Below are 17,670 nucleotides of genomic sequence, written 5' to 3'. Positions count from 1 at the left end.
TAAATAAGAGACTTGTGTCTTGGGTCAATACTATGGATAAAATGTCTCAGTCGCAGGCTGCATTTACTGTTGATAATGTCTTTAGATTGGAACCTCTGATACAGCACTATATCAGCAAGAAATTGGGGAAGTTTTATGCATTATTTGTTGATTCTGTACACAGGTGTAAATTATGGAGATTATTTATTGTACGTGGACTTAGTTCCAAAGTTTTGAAAATATTATGTAGTATATATGAAAATGTGTAAACGCGCGTACATTTGTTAAACAGGCTATATACCTTAATAATGCAAAACGTAGCCATGTACATATACCACGCACCGTCATATAGAACCGAAATTGTAAATACTAGTTAAACTTCTGAGCAGCACCTCTGTCACATGTACTTTTCCATGTGACCTCTTAAGTGCTGGCTGACTACCCATTGTTGAGATATCCACAAATTTTTAATTAGTATTTGTGACATTAAATTTTCTAACATTTCAGATTAGGTCAAACAAATTGGGGATGTAGATTTGGTGAACAAATTATGACAGTATTTCCTTTCAACATATTGCAGCTGTCGTATGTCCTGCGCATCTTGATATTAAAAATTCCTTCCGATATATTTGAATGATAATATATATGGGACAATACATCATAATCATATATACTCATAGATATATGAACTAACGTATTTTGTTCACGAGCAACCATGCACGATTCGCATGCATGTATCTTCAATCAACGTCACGTTCGAATTGGTCTGTTTTGAGTTGTAGTACTACCATAACGAAAATAACCTGTTCGAATTACAGATAATCAAATTTTGAAATCATCGACGTGCGCGCTTTCAGAGGTCAACTTAAAAACAAATATCAAAATACAACTGAACCTCACTTGTCCCGACACTTGCGTTTTTTGTTTTATCAAATTGGATGATGTGGGTATGGAAGATCCCTCTCATGAATTCTTAAGAGGTTACCACGGGGGTCTAAAAACAAAACAAAAACATAGATGTTAGTGATACTGGATTCATTCACAGCATTATTTGCCATGTTTTATTTGTCTGTATGAACAAGTTGTTGTTTCATACTACACAATCATATGTATAAACTGTTTCCCGTATAACCATAACTATGCACCATTATGCATAAACCAATAGTCTTAAGAAATATTGACGTTTCTTAACATTACAGTAAAAGCTGGGCACTGCGACCGCGGTTCTGACCATCCCGAAAGCCACCCCTGCACCAAACAATATCGTTGCCATGCATGCCACCACCCGACACCTTGTGGACCCAAGGAAGATCATGGTCTGTCTTGCTTGTCATGCAAAGGATGGTTCCGAAATCAGCGCTGTTACACTCGCCATGTTCAGTCACCCCCCGAGGCAGGACCCAGTGCCTGTCAAGCGATTCACAGGTGTCTGACCTGTTTTCAGCGTGTCCATGTCTTGGTGACACACATGGCCCAACACGTGTGCTCAGAAGACCGTCCTCCATGTCAAGTGTGTCAAGAACCAGTGACCCCAGAGCATCGATGCTACATCACACCCCTCCGTGAAGCATGGATGGAGCAAACAAACCCAGCGAGACAACCTCAAATTCCTCTTCTATGATTTTGAATGTATGCAAGACACGGGTGTGCACATCCCGAATTTGTGCGTGGTGCATTCAGGATGTGGATGGTGCATGGGTCAAGCGACAAACGAGTTGTGCGAAAAATGTCCATGGAGGCAAGAAGGTCAAGGTCCAGGCCGAGTGAAAGTGTTTCAAGGTCTCACCACGTTAGACGATGTGCGTGCATGGTTGCTGACCTTGGCCGAAAAACCCAAGAAGAAGACCCCTGAGGAGGAGGATGAAGCTTGCAAGGGGGCAGCAGCACATCCTCCCATGGAGGCAGACACGTCCGCCCTGCTTGTGGATGAGGCGGAGGAGGCGGACCATCCTCCCACCTCAAGGTTACCGACCCGAGAGAGGCTGTTCCCTGGCCTGTTTGCACTGGTTAACCTATCTCATGAAGACCACTCCGGATCTGCACATACAGCATGCCAGAAATGGGGGTGAAGTGTCTTTCACGTGTGCGATGGGTAGCCAGCATTACAGTGTGGATGGATTCTTTTCAGCGACAGGCACCGTCTTTGAATTCATAGGCTGTTTCTGGCATGGGTGCCCCACCTGTTATAAGACCGCACGTGGAGCAGCTCATCCCGGGGGATACGTTGGGTGATTTAACAGATGAACTGGGCGGAAACACCATCAAGACGTTTGTGTCAGGGGGTCCCAAAAACTATGCCTATGATTTAATGCACAAAAGACCCGGTGGAACGCGCAACACGACCTGTAAACTGCGTGGTTTCACCTTTAATTACAGAGCCCGACAACACCTCAACTTTGACACCATGAAAGTTGGTTGTTGTTGGACAACGGTCTGGGGATAAAATCAGGATGCATCACCCTCGTCAGATCATCCGTGCAGGACTTCACCACGGGAACGATCTCCTAACCCAAGCCACCACAAAAGACTTCCGCATCGTCTACACCAAGCGTCGCATTCTGTCCCATGTGGGGAATGGAACCCGGGTCTTCAGCGTGACGAGCAAAAGCTTACCCACCGCCCTAACTCTGTGAAGCGGATCGCGTTGCCTCAGACGAGTAGGCTAACCTTGGACTAATAACGGTTGATACGAAAATATTTAACAAGGACAAGATATGATTTGGATGGAGCTTCTTTATTCCATTTTCATGTGAGCTTTCGGCATAAATACGTATTTTGATGTCAAGCAGGAGTAAGATAGCACAGTAAGGCTTATATACATTTAATTAGGATCATAATAAAATAAGTACATGAAAGGACTAAGAACAAATGCAGTGGATAATAGTTGATTGATATACATGTTGTAACAACAGAAAGAAATTGATTTTGTAACCACAGTGAGAATGTTTTGGCATCAGTTTAAATTGTTTAAAGTTGGTCAGGAATTTACCTAATGGGGCCTTTACACAGGATGGCGACCTTTGTGCCTCCCGAGTGCGACCATAACATTTGCCAGGTCGTTGTTGGAGGCTCAAAGGAGGCAGACTGGTTGCCTAGCTCGTTCCAAGGTGGTACACAGGAGGTTCAGACATCGCCATGGACGCCATGGTCGCCATGAATTTTTGAACATGCTCAAAACAGAGATTGGTTGCTCAAAGGTGGCTCAAAGGCGGCAGAAGGGAGGCACAAGCATTGCCGTTGTTGCAGAATGAAGGCACAGTGGTCGCAAGGTATTTTTCCCCGTCAATCTGGATGATGTTTCTGCCTCACTTGTGCCTCCTTTGGGTGAGCAACAGCGTGCATTGAACGATGACTGTGGCGACCGCCGTGCCTCATTTCGGCGAGCACGGCAACACTTGAGACACAACGGCAATACTTCTGCCTCCTTTGAGCTACCTGTAAAGCCTCCAGTCTGCCTATAGAAGGTTTGTACCTGCAGTGTTTCACCGTGGTTGTAGACGTTGAACAACTCGAGCAGTTACTGCTGAACAACTGCTGGAGCAGTTACATAGATACATGATTTTCTGGGTTCAGGCGACCATTGAGCGCCCTGGCCAGTTTTTGATTGCTCAAAGGTGGCACAAAGGTCGCAGCCTTGTGTAAAGGGGGCTTAAGAAAATAGACAGAGGAAGTAATTATTCCAATTCATAAGAAAGGTAGTATATCTGGGCAATTGGAGAGGTATCAGCCTTCTGTCCTGTCTTAGGAAATTATTTGCTAGTGTTTTGAATAAAAGAATTAAAGAACGGTGTGATAATTCTTCCTCATTGGTTAAGTACAGTCTGAATTCAGAGAAAACTATAGAACAATGGACTGTATATTTGTGCTTCATGGTTTGATTAACATAACTGGAAGTAAAGGTATTACATTATAATGTGATTGTAGATATTCATACGGCCTTTGTTTATATTACTAGACGGGCATTATGGTACAACTTATCTACGTTAAGAATAAGTTCTACGTTTTAAATCTTATTCGAAATACCTACAGTGACGGAAAGTCGTGTGTATGATGGTCTGTCCTAAGTATCATTTTGTCGCCAAGGATCGAGTGTATAGGTGAGTCTAGAATGGGAGAGAATTGTAAATGCCTGTGTACATGTGATTAATGTGTTTTTAATTGTTTTTTTTTAAAGAAATTATCTACCCTAAGGTGTTGCTTTACTTCATTTGACTCGAACTACGATCAGCTCCTGGCGTTCTCCATAATTTCTGCACGTAAAATCAGGCCATTGCAGAGATCGAGGCCATCTTTAATTATTCACCGAGCATTGATTTCAACATGTACTTGCTTTGGGCTTGAAGGCGTCTTTGCAGGTATTTATCTTTAGATATATATACATTCGGAGACCATTATACAAAATTGATAAATGGCTGACGTTACAAAGCACGGCTAATACGCTTCAGAGATTCGTTCTCAGATAATTTCCACCATTTGTTTGGCTTCTACATCCAACGGATACTGTTTTGGCAGATAATGGAGTGTGTTATTCTCTGGTGTATTATATTTCCAAAGTGACGACGTCAAAACATTACAAAGGAAAGGGAAATAGCCACTAGCGCAAAATACGAGTTATTGCAGTTATATTGCCGTAGTGTTTGCATCCTGTCGACATCCGCCAGTTGAATCTGGTTTAAACTGGATCACGATGAAAACGTAGGTGAGGAGGGTACCGATGATCTGTGTCAACAAAAAAGCAAAATTAATTGATTTATAGTTTGCTCACTCAAGTTACATGACGGGGGTCTGTAAATAATCGGGTCTGGACAAGACAACCCAGTGATGGACATCATGAGCATTAATCTACTATTTGGAGATACGATGACATGCATCAACCAAGTCCATGAACCTGACCACACGATCCCGTCAACCGCCCCATATGCTAGACATGGTTTGCTGAAGACCGATTCTAACCCGGATCTTCCCGGATAAATAATGGTATGATTATGTTTGCGCGCATGTGTGTGTGTGTGTGTGTGTGTGTGTGTGTGTGTGTGTGTGTGTGTGTGTGTGTGTGTGTGTGTTTAGCTGATTGTACTAGTCCATACTAATGTCAATTTTATAGTGCTTGCCAACTGAGATACCATGCCGCAGTTTAACATGAATACTCCACTCAGACACAGTATACTGACTCTGAGCTGACCAATCCTTTGTTTCTACCCTTAATGCCGAGCGCCAGACAGGGTAACAAGAAGTACCATCTTTTAACGTCTTTTGGTATGACGCGGCCCTGCATCTAAACTCGGACCTTCCGCTCTCCGGGCGAACGCTCTACCACTAGACCACGGACGCGGTCTGTTGACGAGCGAAGAAGACGAGTGATGAATGTCCTTTTTAGTATTTTTCAATGTGGCTGCTGGCAGCAACTTTTGATTATCTCTTTCTATTGGACCACACAGGCGGTCTCTTGGCCATTGTGCTGAAGTGAAGCTACTTATGGATATCCTGAAATAGGTTTCAGTGGAGAATAGAATTGAATTTCATTGTGAAATATGGCAAATTGTGGACAAATATGTTCAACGTACCGTTAGGATCGTCTCCTTCGTGATGGTCATTAGGCCTAAAGCACTGATTCCGATCTGACGTTGAGACAACTTGTTGGCGAAAAGTGTTACCTGTGTGTACAGTTAGTAAGAAAAACATGATTGTGATAACACAACATAAACATTTCATCACTTATATATTGTTTAATAACAACATCCAAATATGTATTTCCAGGAACCTGAGTCAGGCTCTCATAACATTGATATCATAGTTCATGGTGTTACACGTCCACACACCACACAGGATGGTTATCTCCAACATTAGATGTGTCCCCAACACACGAGTATCTCGCGTTGTTATATTCATCAATCCCACGAAAGACACGTCAAGTTGATGTAAATTATAAAACAAAGTTATTTATAGCCAGTGTATTAAATTTGTGTGAGTGAGTACGGTTTTACACCGCTTTTAGCAATATTCCAGCACTATCACGACAGGGGACACCAGAAATGGGCTTCACACATTGTATATATGTGGGCAGTCGAACCCTTTTAACCACTAGACTACGCCATTAAATCTATTTAACTATGTGCAGGACCCCTGAAGATCCGGGGTAGAATAGGACTTCAGCAACCCATGCTTGCCCTGAAAGGCGACTATACTTGTCGTAAGAGGCGACTGACGGGATCGGGTGGTCAGGCTCGCTGACTTGGTTGATGCCTGTCATCGTATCCCAATTGCGTGGATCGATGCTAATGATGTCAATCACTGGATTGTCTGGTCCAGACACGATTATTTACAGACCTTCGTCATTTAGCTGGAAAACTGCTGAGTGCGGCGTTAAACAACAAACGAACGAAAGAAAGAAAGAACTATGTGCAGGCTATTCCAGTGCCTCAGTGTTATACATGAAACTAGCTCGGCAGTGCCTCGTACGTGTCACGGTATCGGTCAATTTTACAATCGAAGTGTGTAGTTTCGATGTTGTCAATTGTATGTATTTAATAAAAATAACTCAAAAACGTAATTTATTACCACTGGTCGTCGTTGACCTTTTGGTGTACAGGTAGTAATGACTATGCTGGATGTTTACAAAGGCTACTGTATCGAGGGTCGGTTATTATACACTACATATCACTTTATTTACAGTGCATTTTCCATCTTACGTTTACACGTGAATCCACCACTGCCTCGCACAAACGCAGTCTGTACAGGCTCTGTAATGGACAAGCTCGTTTCATGTTATATTCTTTGAGAAAATGTAACTTTCTCTTGCGCATGAATGCTGAGTGATCCGATATGGCATACTGCGGCAAACATCTGTACATTGTATCTCAGGGAAACCTTTATCCTTTGTTTGCATCTCAACAATATATTTAAAGATTTGTCCCTAAATGTATTGTTATAATGTTTTCTTACCAGTCCAACAACTCTATCTGGCATATTTCTCCCAGCCAAGTCATGCAGAATATTCAGGGGTCGGTGTGCCTGCATATAAACAGTTTAGTTATATCATTTAAACTTATTTAATCATAACACAACATTTAAATTGACACAAAATCGGATTAATAATTCATGTTCTGTAACAAAGTCACTGGTGGTCCAGTAGTTAAATCTTTCGCTCGTCACGCCTACTACCTCTGCAATACTCACCTCCATTTGTAATTCCACAGGAATTAGTATTATGACATGCATTTGACTTGATAAATTGCAGAATCATGATAAAAACTGTTTACCACATAGATAACTGAACAATTATAGTTGAAACCCTGCTCATTCTAAATGTCCAGACACACCAACCACCGTAACACTTTTTTTTTCTACAGACATCCATTTAGGTCTAACGGGGTATCACTGTACATATTCCAAAACACATTCTAACACTTACTGCTTCTTTCAGTCTGATACCGATATAGGTGAGAGTGATGAGATGCAGAACGGACATATTCCAAAACAACATTCTAACACTTACTGCTTCGTTCAGTCTGATACCGATATAGGTGAGAGTGATGAGATGCAGAATGGACATATTCCAAAATAACATTCTAACACTTACTGGGGGGCACGAGTGGCCCAGTCGTCTAAGGCGCCGCGATTCGCTGTGCAGAGTTGCGTCCCTTGGGCACGACAGAAACCTATGATTGCGGGTTCGAATCCCGGTTCGCCCCAATTATGTTTCTAGGTTTGTCAGCACCATACCCGTGCTCGTGGGTTTCACCGAAGTGGTAAACGTCTGAGGCCTGCATCACTTCGGGCTTTCCTCCCACATTAAGCTGACACGCCGCAATATGACTGGAAATCTGTTAAAAGCGGCGCTAAACCCAACTCACTCACTCACTCTAACACTTACTGCTTCGTGCAGTCTGATACCGATATAGGTGAGAGCGATGAGATGCAGAATGGACATGTACACATAACCTCCGGCCATGCTCAGGTTCACAAAGGATTTGTCGTCGTTGATGATGCTGTACAGGCCGAAACACACAATGAGGAAGGAGCTGACGTAGCCAGCAGCCACGTGTCTGAACATCAGGGAAGACACATGTTCCACAATGTCTGTTAACGATGCATGGTAACCTCGAATGTCCTCAATATCCTCTTCTTTGACGGACCCTTCAGATGCCCTTAACAGCCTCAGCGTGCAACCGTCATACTCGTAGGTAAGTAGAAGGGTGATGGACAAGAACAGAAGCAATAACGCATGGCTTAGCAGAAAACTATAGCCATTAACTATCAAAGTTAAGACGAGTGAAGGCCAATAGAATTCACTGGATGTTTCACTCATCATGCTTCCAACGAATCCACGGACCAAACAGACCAAAGCCGCGAGGATCACAATACAAACTAATGTCCTCATCACCCTCTGCCTCAAAGTATTGTTTGTAACAAAACTGTTGCAGTTCAATCGTGCTTCACGCAGACGTTCGCAGAATATGCGTACCTTGCTGTGGATGTTGGTACTGAGACCAAAATAGGTTACACACAACAGAATAAAAATGTTACTTGCTGAGGGGATAATTGTGTCCGTGAAAGATTCAGCTTTCAAATAGGAGGGTATCATCTGGACGAAATTTAGAACATAAAATATGCACACCAAAATTGAATATACCCGGGAAGCTACAAACAAGACGTTACACGATTTTGCTTTCTCCGAGTGCTGATAGTCCCATGATAACCCGGACAAAGCTACGAGTCTCTGAACACTTGTCAATGTTTTCTGTACATCATCTGTATCAATGGATGAACCAACGGTAATTGGGGAAACCTTCAGCATCTTCGACAGACTAGATAATAAATATGTTGCGTTCTCTTCGTAAGCTGGACCTTCATATGGTTCTGTTCTGAACTCAATCTAAACACTATTAGTCATAGTCTCCATGACAGAGCATCCGTCAAACTTGTATTCCGATCGCCCTTTCAATTCCACGAGAGGTTAAACACGGAACGTGGTGAGGCGAGCCATTATGTCATCCGGCGTCATTAAACACAACACTATTTATTTCTTTGCATGCACTTACCTGGCATAAGCTGTATAAAGCTTTTAATGGACATTCGGTAGATGGGATTATCTAAATTGATTAATCAATAGAGCTATGCAGCATTATGTTTGGTGGAAATATTCTATAAGTATAATATCAAACATGAAGTTATATTACAGTGTTTGAAAGGTAGGAAAACGATGACTGCGTCAACTACTTATTTTGAATTTGACGATGTAGAACACCGCTCAGTACTCAGGTTCAATTACAGATGTAGTGTTCATCTCTGCAGGGTAAACAGAAAGGGAAAGGAGAAGAGAGAGACAGAGAAAAAGAGCCAGAAATAGATATGACTTATTCAAGACAAACATCGGTAGTGTAATGTAATGTTTATTACCTTTTAAATAGGGTCCCTCGGGTTAAAGTGTTCGCTTGTCACGCCGAAGACCCGGCTTCGATTCCCAGGTACGATTCCCTTTTCTGGTGTATCCCGCTGTGATATTACTGGATTATTGCTAAAAGTGGCGTAAAAAGAAACTTACTATAGCTAGTACCCGATTAAATATTTGATCAGAAAAGTTTGGAAGGGTAAAATTGTTTGGGATAGATTTTCGTTTTGAGCGTCTCAAGCGATTGGTGTCTTTCTTGATAAGCATCCTATCACTGTATGATGTATTGAAAGTGATAATAGTTTGTTAATGCGTAACTTGGGAGAGCTCTACAATGGAAGAATTTACCTTGAAATGTTTCCCCTTTTCCAAATCCGTGACTGGCGTCCGCTAGTTCTTGACTGTTACTGAAGCCAGATCTAGGATCACAGTGACATTTAAGTTGCATTTTCGCTGAAGATGTAGGGTCGTTCATTCCCGTAATATTTGTACAGTTATACATGTGTGAAGCGAATAAAGATTTTTTTTACATTGTTTTGAAAAGCGCTCATTTCTATTTTTGCGTGAGCTTGGTTTTAAAGCCAATTTGAACAGTATTCCAGTTATATCACGGCGTGTAAGCTTAATGTAGGAGGAGAGGCCAAAGTGATGCAGGTCTCAGACGGTTACCACTTTGCACGGGTATGGTGCTGACAAACCGAGAATTATTGTTCGGGCGTACCGGGATTCGAACCCACAAACATTGGTTTCTGCTGGTGCAAGGGACGCATGTCTGTAAAGCGAATTGTAGCGCCTCAGACGAGTAGACCACCCTGAGACTTTTAATAGCAGTTGACACGAAAATATATGCTAACTGGAAGTTCGAACAAGGACAAGATATTTTATGGATGAGAACTTCTTTATCGGAGTTCGTCAATCCGTGCGTTCGTCCTTACGTCCTTCCGCTTCTTAAAGGGGACAAATTTTATCAAAAACTATTTAAGTCAGAGAAATTAAATTTTACACACTGATTTTACTGGTCACGATCTCAAAGGAGTTCGAAAATTGGTGTCGTAAATATATTTTCTTACAGAACAATGGCCCTCACATCGTGCTTTTCAACTTAGTGCAGACTGTGTGAAATGGGGACACGTTATCTCAGGAACTACTGAAGTTACTTGAATGGAACTTTGGCTGCTTATTTAAGAGATACTTGTCAGAGTTCGAAAATTGGTCCCATAATTTATCTTTTGACAGAGTTACGGCACTTGATCAAAGTTAGTCTCCTTAGTGCAAAGTGTCTGCAACGGGGACAAGTTTCCTAAGAAACTATTGAAGTAATCTTATCTATGAGATACTGATGAAGACTGAGTTATATTTTTCCAGAGAAGGGGCCTTTTGTGTGTATTAATTTCACATTTTATCATTTTTACTGATTTACACAAAGCGACCCAATGCAAGTTATATCTTCTTAAGACTTTATAGGACTCTGTTTTACAGTTGAACAAACAAGTTCTAATCTTCCACATGGCGGTGGATAGTGTTAACGCTTTTTCTTGTTAGGTTATGGTGTGAGGTTTCTGCATACATCCTTATCCCGTTGTCAAGCAAGCGTGAACTAAGACAGCACAGGATAGGCTTATATGTATCTAATTAGGATAAAAAAACCCAGGAGATTATACATGAAAGGACAAATGATAAGGATAATAGTTGATTGTTATAGCAACAACAAAAGAAGCCAACTGTACATGACGGGGCACAAATATACAGTGCTGATGGATTAATTAAAGATGATAGCTCGAGCGTTCTATTGTTTTATCAGTTTATTGTAACATTTCATAACCTAGAAACATTCGGGTCGAATCCAATTATTGAATTTAAATACAATGTTAACAGTACTCTCTTTAAGTAGCATTTATAAGTTGCTATGGTAACGGTTTCCACATATGTATGTTATTGAACTTATACTCCAAGGTGTGGCTTTACTCGAACTACGGTCAGCACTTGGTGTGGTCCATAACTTCTCCACGACTTCTCTACGCAAAATCACTGAGGCGATCGAAGCTATCATTAATAATTCACCGAGCTTTACGACGTTGTCCTGCTATCAACTTGCTTTTGGTATCTATCTATCTATCTATCTATCTATCTATCTATCTATCTATCTATCTATGTATCTATGTATGTATCTATCTATCTATCTTTCTATCTATCTATCTATTGGAAGAACATTTGGCAGGTAATCTAGTGTGATTATTCTCCGGCGTATTATATTTCCAAATTGACGACCTCACAACATTACAAAGTAAAGCTAAATAGCCATTAGCGCAAAAAACCCGTTAAGTTCACTACAAATACCAGATGATGAAGATATATTGCCGTAGTGTTTGCATCTTGTCGACAGCCATCAGTGGATTCCGGTTTAAACTGTATCACGATGAAAACGTAGGTGAGGAGGGTACCGATGATCTGTGTCAACAAAGAAGCAAAGTTTATTGATTTATTGTTTGTTTGAAGCCACAGTCAGCAATGTACCAGCTATGCGATGGGAGTCAGGAAGACAATCCAGTGACTAACATCTTGATGGATTTACACAACTGAGATAATGATAATATGAATCAACCAAGTCGGCGAGCAAGCTCTGCTGACATGTGTCAGAAGCAAAGTGATAGGGTGACAAGTACCCTTTAGGCTGTAACTGATATTCTGTAAATGGCGTCAGTGGAGAATAAAATTATGTGTTATCTTAAGAGTGACAAATGTCAGTGTTGACAAATATCCTTTCACCTATATTTATTCAACGTTATAGTGTCCTTCGTGGTGGTCATTAGGCCTAAAGCACTAGTTCCAATCTGACGTTGAGACAACTTGTTGGCGAACAGTGTGACCTGGGTGTTCATAAGAAAGATATGATAGTGACAACCCAGGAAACATGTATGTTCAGGAAGGTAGCGTAAGGTTATGATATAATAAATAAAATAAAACTGATAATGTAACATTCAAATATGCTTGACACAATATAATTTATCATAACATGTACACCCCCTTCACAATTGTCTTTCCCCACACAACTTTTTGTCAGACAATAACCCGTTTAAAAGACCCTGAATCAGCCTCTGACAGATCATATATAAAAAACATAGACCGTAAAACTGACACACAAACACTTTTTTCACATTGTCATTTACCTGCAAAGCTTTCCCAAGGCAAATTAGAATTAGAAGTATTTATCATATAATGGGAAGGTTACTCGGCAGGATAAAGCCAACGGATAAAAACGATATCCGTTGGGGTCATATACGGATAGAGATGCAAATATCAAAGGTCAAGTAGGGACTACTTTCACTGTTTATAAACCAACATGGCGTCGCCCTCGTCATTCGGCGATCGAGTCAGAATTAACCATCTGGAATCTGGATAAACTACAGGGATAATTGCTATCATTATCAAAAGAACAGTCTAATATAATGAAAATCAGTGTCTAACTGTGACGTCGCTAAGGCATTTTATAAGTTTTGGCAACTTTGGAGACATAAATTTCGAAACATTAGCGAGGGTTCGAGGCCTAGCCAAGCCGGATCAGTAGCCATATCTGTGCTTGTAGACCCCTGCGGCTTGAAACCTTCTCCACAATTAAAATAGTTGGATTTGGCCGAAATATGTTATGAATTGTTACTTTGTTTCGTGTTTTGTCGCTGTGTGTACATCTGACTACACTTCTTAACGTTATGACAGGACAGACCGACTGTCAACAACGTCTGACCGTGGCCGTGACGTCTCATAGGCTAGGGTTAGAGTAGCTTCCCTTTGACAAAGGGCATTTACTCTAGCGGACAGACCGATGGATTGCCGCGAAAGGCAATTAAAAACAATTGTTGTTTTGCGTATATGTTACTTCGTAACTGTATAAGAAACAGATTTCAGTTGGAACTATATTGGCTACTGTCACTGTCCGACTGACACATCACTTACCCTGTGACGTAATGAATATTAATGCGCGCATTTCAGGAAAACATTGAATGTTTCGGTAATGTTTGTGAGAGAGGGAAAGCGATTTTGAAGCACAACATTAAAGAATGACATTAAAAAATAAAGAGGTTATCACGCTTGTGTGTTTGGGGATGGTAAATATCCTGTATTAGGAATAAACACTATGTATTTAGCTCGCCAAGGCTCGCTAAATACAATGTTTATTCCCAATGCAGGATATTTACCATCCACGCGTGATAACCTCTATATATTTCGTCAATGTATTTGTAACATTTTTATATTTTTATATCAACAAAGATGTGTGTAGCGTAGTTAATGGTGTATATTAACTATTATTATACCAATACTGATATTTAATATTTCTCTCTCATTTTCGTAGAAAGTTCCTTTAGTTAATCTGGATCTCTCCCATAAGCATAACCATCAAAATGCAAATCAGATTCAGTTTGTTTATTCCATGACTTCCCTCCTCGCTAAATCGTTGGTTTTTTTCGCTTCGAAATTTGAATTTGTTTTTGAATGAATTTGTACAACCCCACATAAGACATCGTCGTTGACCTTGTGGTATATAAGAAATAACGACAATGCTCGATGTTTATAACAGCTGTCGTCTCGCTGGTCGGTTTATGTGCTGTATATAATTTCGTTGGAAAATAGTTTCCCATGCTCTTATCTTCAAGTTCCCATTTGAATTGATCACTGCTTGTGCTAGCTCTGTAATCGATAAGCTGGAGTGTCACTTCCTCTTGCCTACGAGTGTTGATTGATGTGATCTGAGATTTTAGATAAACGTCAAGGTGAATTGTTTTAACTTGACATGGACAATGACAAACTAGTGACAAACAGAAAAGCAACGGACTAAAATAATCGCCCTAACATATTTCTCTACTAAGAGAAAAGGGTCTGAAGTCACCACCTGCCACTGCGAATTCATCTCAAGTTCAGTTGACCCTGAGTCAAAAAAAGTAGTCGCTCGGGGAGGTCAATACATTCCAGTGACCTCAAAATCCATTCGGGAGATACAGAACCATAACGTTTTCTGTGGCCTATCCAACACATTGAGAGGTAACGATAGTAAGTTTTAAGCCTCATAAGGATCATTTTCTGAACTAGCAATTGATCATTACAGATCCATTATCCTTTTCTGGTTCCTTTCTGCTCCATGAATAATGTCATCTAAAGGTCTGTAAAACACTCTCTAAATATTATGTAGTGTGTATTCAGACAAGTTTTTAGGGTCAATCAAATCACCTTTCTGTGGGAGAAGTATTGTTCGACCTTTGCACAACCGAGATGGAAATCCCCTGTATCTACAAGAGTATTAAAACAGTGAAGTAATGGTTTTGGGACACACGGGAACCAATTTCATTAAAATCAGACCTTAGTTCTCGCTATCGCTAAACAAAGATCTGAAGACATCCATTAAAGGACGTCGCTTACCTGATCATGAAAGTGACAGTCGAAATGTGATTTCTAATCATGCAACCTCGAAAACTTTAACACCGGGTATTCCGAACGATAGTTACGGATTTAACGACTGAATCCATTTAATCAAGACCATCTATTAGCCATTCCAGAATGTTCTTTTGTTCAGGTTTCATATGTTTAATAGAGAATTTGTCAGAATATGTTTCGAAGCGTAGTCGCCAATTTGAAATTAGTGCCGTAAAGCACGAGAAAGCTGCCTTCTGATTGGCAAATGTCGACTTGTCAGTCATTCCATTGATCGGTCAAATGTCGCGCAAGGCGGTCTGACATGACCCGTAATGGGGTGTCCTCAGATCATTGTTTAGCGGTAGCGAGAACTAAGATATGATTTTAATGAGACTGCATGGGAACGGTTTCTAAAACCGGTTTCGGATACCATCATGCCCTGGCCCCGTAACAGACTGGGACTTTTGAACTTCCTTTTTCCGTCAGTCGGGTGTAATGAAACACAACAATGGAGACTTTATTGTGTCATGTACATTATCATTGTAATCCCCTACCCATGCATGGTCCCCCAAGGTTGCAGTTGCCGGGTATAGACAACGACTGTTTCCAAAACCTTTCACTGAAATACATGGTGGGTCTTTCCTCATTCCTGCCGTTTGTTGCATTTTATTGCCTTTTTACTCTTTTTTTTCATAGGATTTGAACAGTTTGGTTTGGTTTTTGCAATTATTTTTCTTATCCCACTTTTTTTTTCTTTCCGTCCCAACCTCTTACGGAATAAAGAATTTGATTAAGAATTTTCTCTTTTGTTTTGTTTTTCATTTTTTTCCAAATTGATGTTTGGCGTTTTGACATTGGTTAAAGCACAGTTAAATCCAGGACTCCAGGCATTGTCATGTACAGACCTCTTAAACTTTCTTTATTATTATGTACAGATTAAAATATAAAATGCAGCAAAGAGAGTTTGGGTGATCCTGGCACAGTCAGGCTGGTTAGGCTCATCATCAGCTCAGGGCCCTTGCCCCCTCTACACGCAGCCCAGACAGCGATTGGGACTTCTCCCAGGAAGCACTGCCTACTCAAACCTACCCAGAACTTTTCGGAGAATGTGAAGACTCCCCAACACTGCAGCCTTCTGCATTACCCAGATTGTCAGAAAGGCTGTATTCCTGGCAGTAAACCCGGGTACACAATGTCAGTCATCAGATTGGGATGTACCAACCCTAAGGCACTGAGAACAATGGGGAGTCGGACAACTTGGAACATGGAATGCAAGCGTGAAAACGAGGTCTGCATATTTGCCATGTTCTTCCTGAATCTTTTCCAAATATGTATAAAACTTAATGTACGAAGCGACACACTTTGTTTTATTAATTTATCCTTAGTTGTTCAGGTTAACCTTTGTTAAGGTTGTTTTGTGTTATGAGCCTTGACTGTCTACAAATTGCTCATATGTATGTGTGTGTTTGTGTGCGTGTGTGCGTGTGTGTGTGTGTGCGTGCGTGCGTGCGTGCGTGCGTGCGTGCGTGGGGGATGGCTAAAAGCCCCCCTAGTCCTCATGACATCACCAGGTAACGCTCTCAGATCACATACAGTTTAAAAAAAATCCAGTTAACATTGTTATAAAGATGTTCGAGTGAAAGATGTCGTCTCAAAATGTATTGTTATATTGTTTACTTACCAGTCCAATAACTCTATCTGGCATATTTTTCCCAGCCAAGTCATGCAGAATATCCAGAGGTCGGCGTGCCTGCATACAAACATTCTAGTAAGTTTTATTTATAATTAATAATAGAAACCATTTCATGCTGAAACTGACACAGATCGAATTGCATGATTATGTGTATTGTCCACTTGTAGTCGCATTAGTTGAAACCGTTACTGTTTGTTTGTCGTTTAACGCCGCACTCCAGCTCTATGACGGCGGTCTTTAAATAATCAAGTCTGGACAAGACACGCCAGTGATTGACATCATCAACATCGATCCATGCAATTGGGATACGATGACACGCATCAACCAAGTCCGCGAGCCTGTCCATCCGATCCCGTTAGACAAGCATAGTCGTCCTTTACCTATCACGCCTGAAAGGTCTGCAGTGATACATCACTGGAACTTGCCACAAATGGCTGTACATCATTACTCAAATCTGTAATCCCAAAGGCAATAGCATTAATATTACATTTATTTGCATTGAAACCTTGTACACTCATGATTACAACTATTCACAAATATAGGTGGTCTATCTCGCTCAGAAAAGTATAACTATAACGGTAATGCTGTTGAGGTTGTTGTTGTTTAGGTTTGTACTTTTGATTACCTTGTTTACCTCTGTAACACATGTATACGTTGTGTGACGTCGTGAATCTGTACTTTACAAAGAAAGTGTTATCCACAATATAACATTTGTTACATTTGACCACTTTCTAAATGGTATTGTGTGTTCACAGATTTTGGTCATTGGAGCCGTGCCAATTTACACTTGTCAGAGGGGTACTCAAAGTATGTGATCTAGACTGCCAGTTGTCGGACTTTCATTTTTGGTTAGATCGCTGACTTTGTGTCCTGGCGATAAGATGTCTTACTCTGGCAGTGTGGGTTCGAATCCCGGAGGGGCCACGAGTGACCCAGTCGTCTAAGGCGACGCGATTCGCTGTGCAGAGTTGCGTCCCTTGGGCACGCCAGAAACCTATGATTGTGGGTTCGAATCCCGGTTCGTCCCGATTATGTCTCTAGGTTTGTCAGCACCATACCCGTGCTCGTGTGTTTCACCGAAGTGGTAAACATCTGAGACCTGCATCACTTCGGGCTTTCCTCCCACATTAAGCTGACACGCCGCGATATAACTGGAATACTGTTAAAAGCGGCGTCCAACATGTACAGACAAACGAATTATAGA

General features: G+C 41.1%; 1 protein-coding gene across 1 annotated transcript; it reads right to left on the bottom strand.

Moving 5' to 3' along the window:
- Window positions 1-4,599: 4,599 nt before the first annotated feature.
- Window positions 4,600-8,290, bottom strand: LOC139466855 (gustatory receptor for sugar taste 61a-like). Its single transcript, XM_071248596.1, has 4 exons — window positions 7,853-8,290; window positions 6,922-6,990; window positions 5,544-5,633; window positions 4,600-4,698 (listed from the first exon to the last, which is right to left on the bottom strand). The coding sequence occupies exons 1-4, from the start codon at window positions 8,288-8,290 to the stop codon at window positions 4,600-4,602; spliced, it is 696 nt and encodes a 231-aa protein (XP_071104697.1).
- Window positions 8,291-17,670: the final 9,380 nt, after the last annotated feature.

Source organism: Haliotis cracherodii, unplaced genomic scaffold, assembly GCF_022045235.1.
Source record: "Haliotis cracherodii isolate W230 unplaced genomic scaffold, xgHalCrac1.p SCAF_19, whole genome shotgun sequence".
Classification (NCBI taxonomy): domain Eukaryota; kingdom Metazoa; phylum Mollusca; class Gastropoda; order Lepetellida; family Haliotidae; genus Haliotis; species Haliotis cracherodii.
Note: the sequence above shows the minus strand (reverse complement) of the source record. Positions and strands in the feature narration are given on the sequence as shown.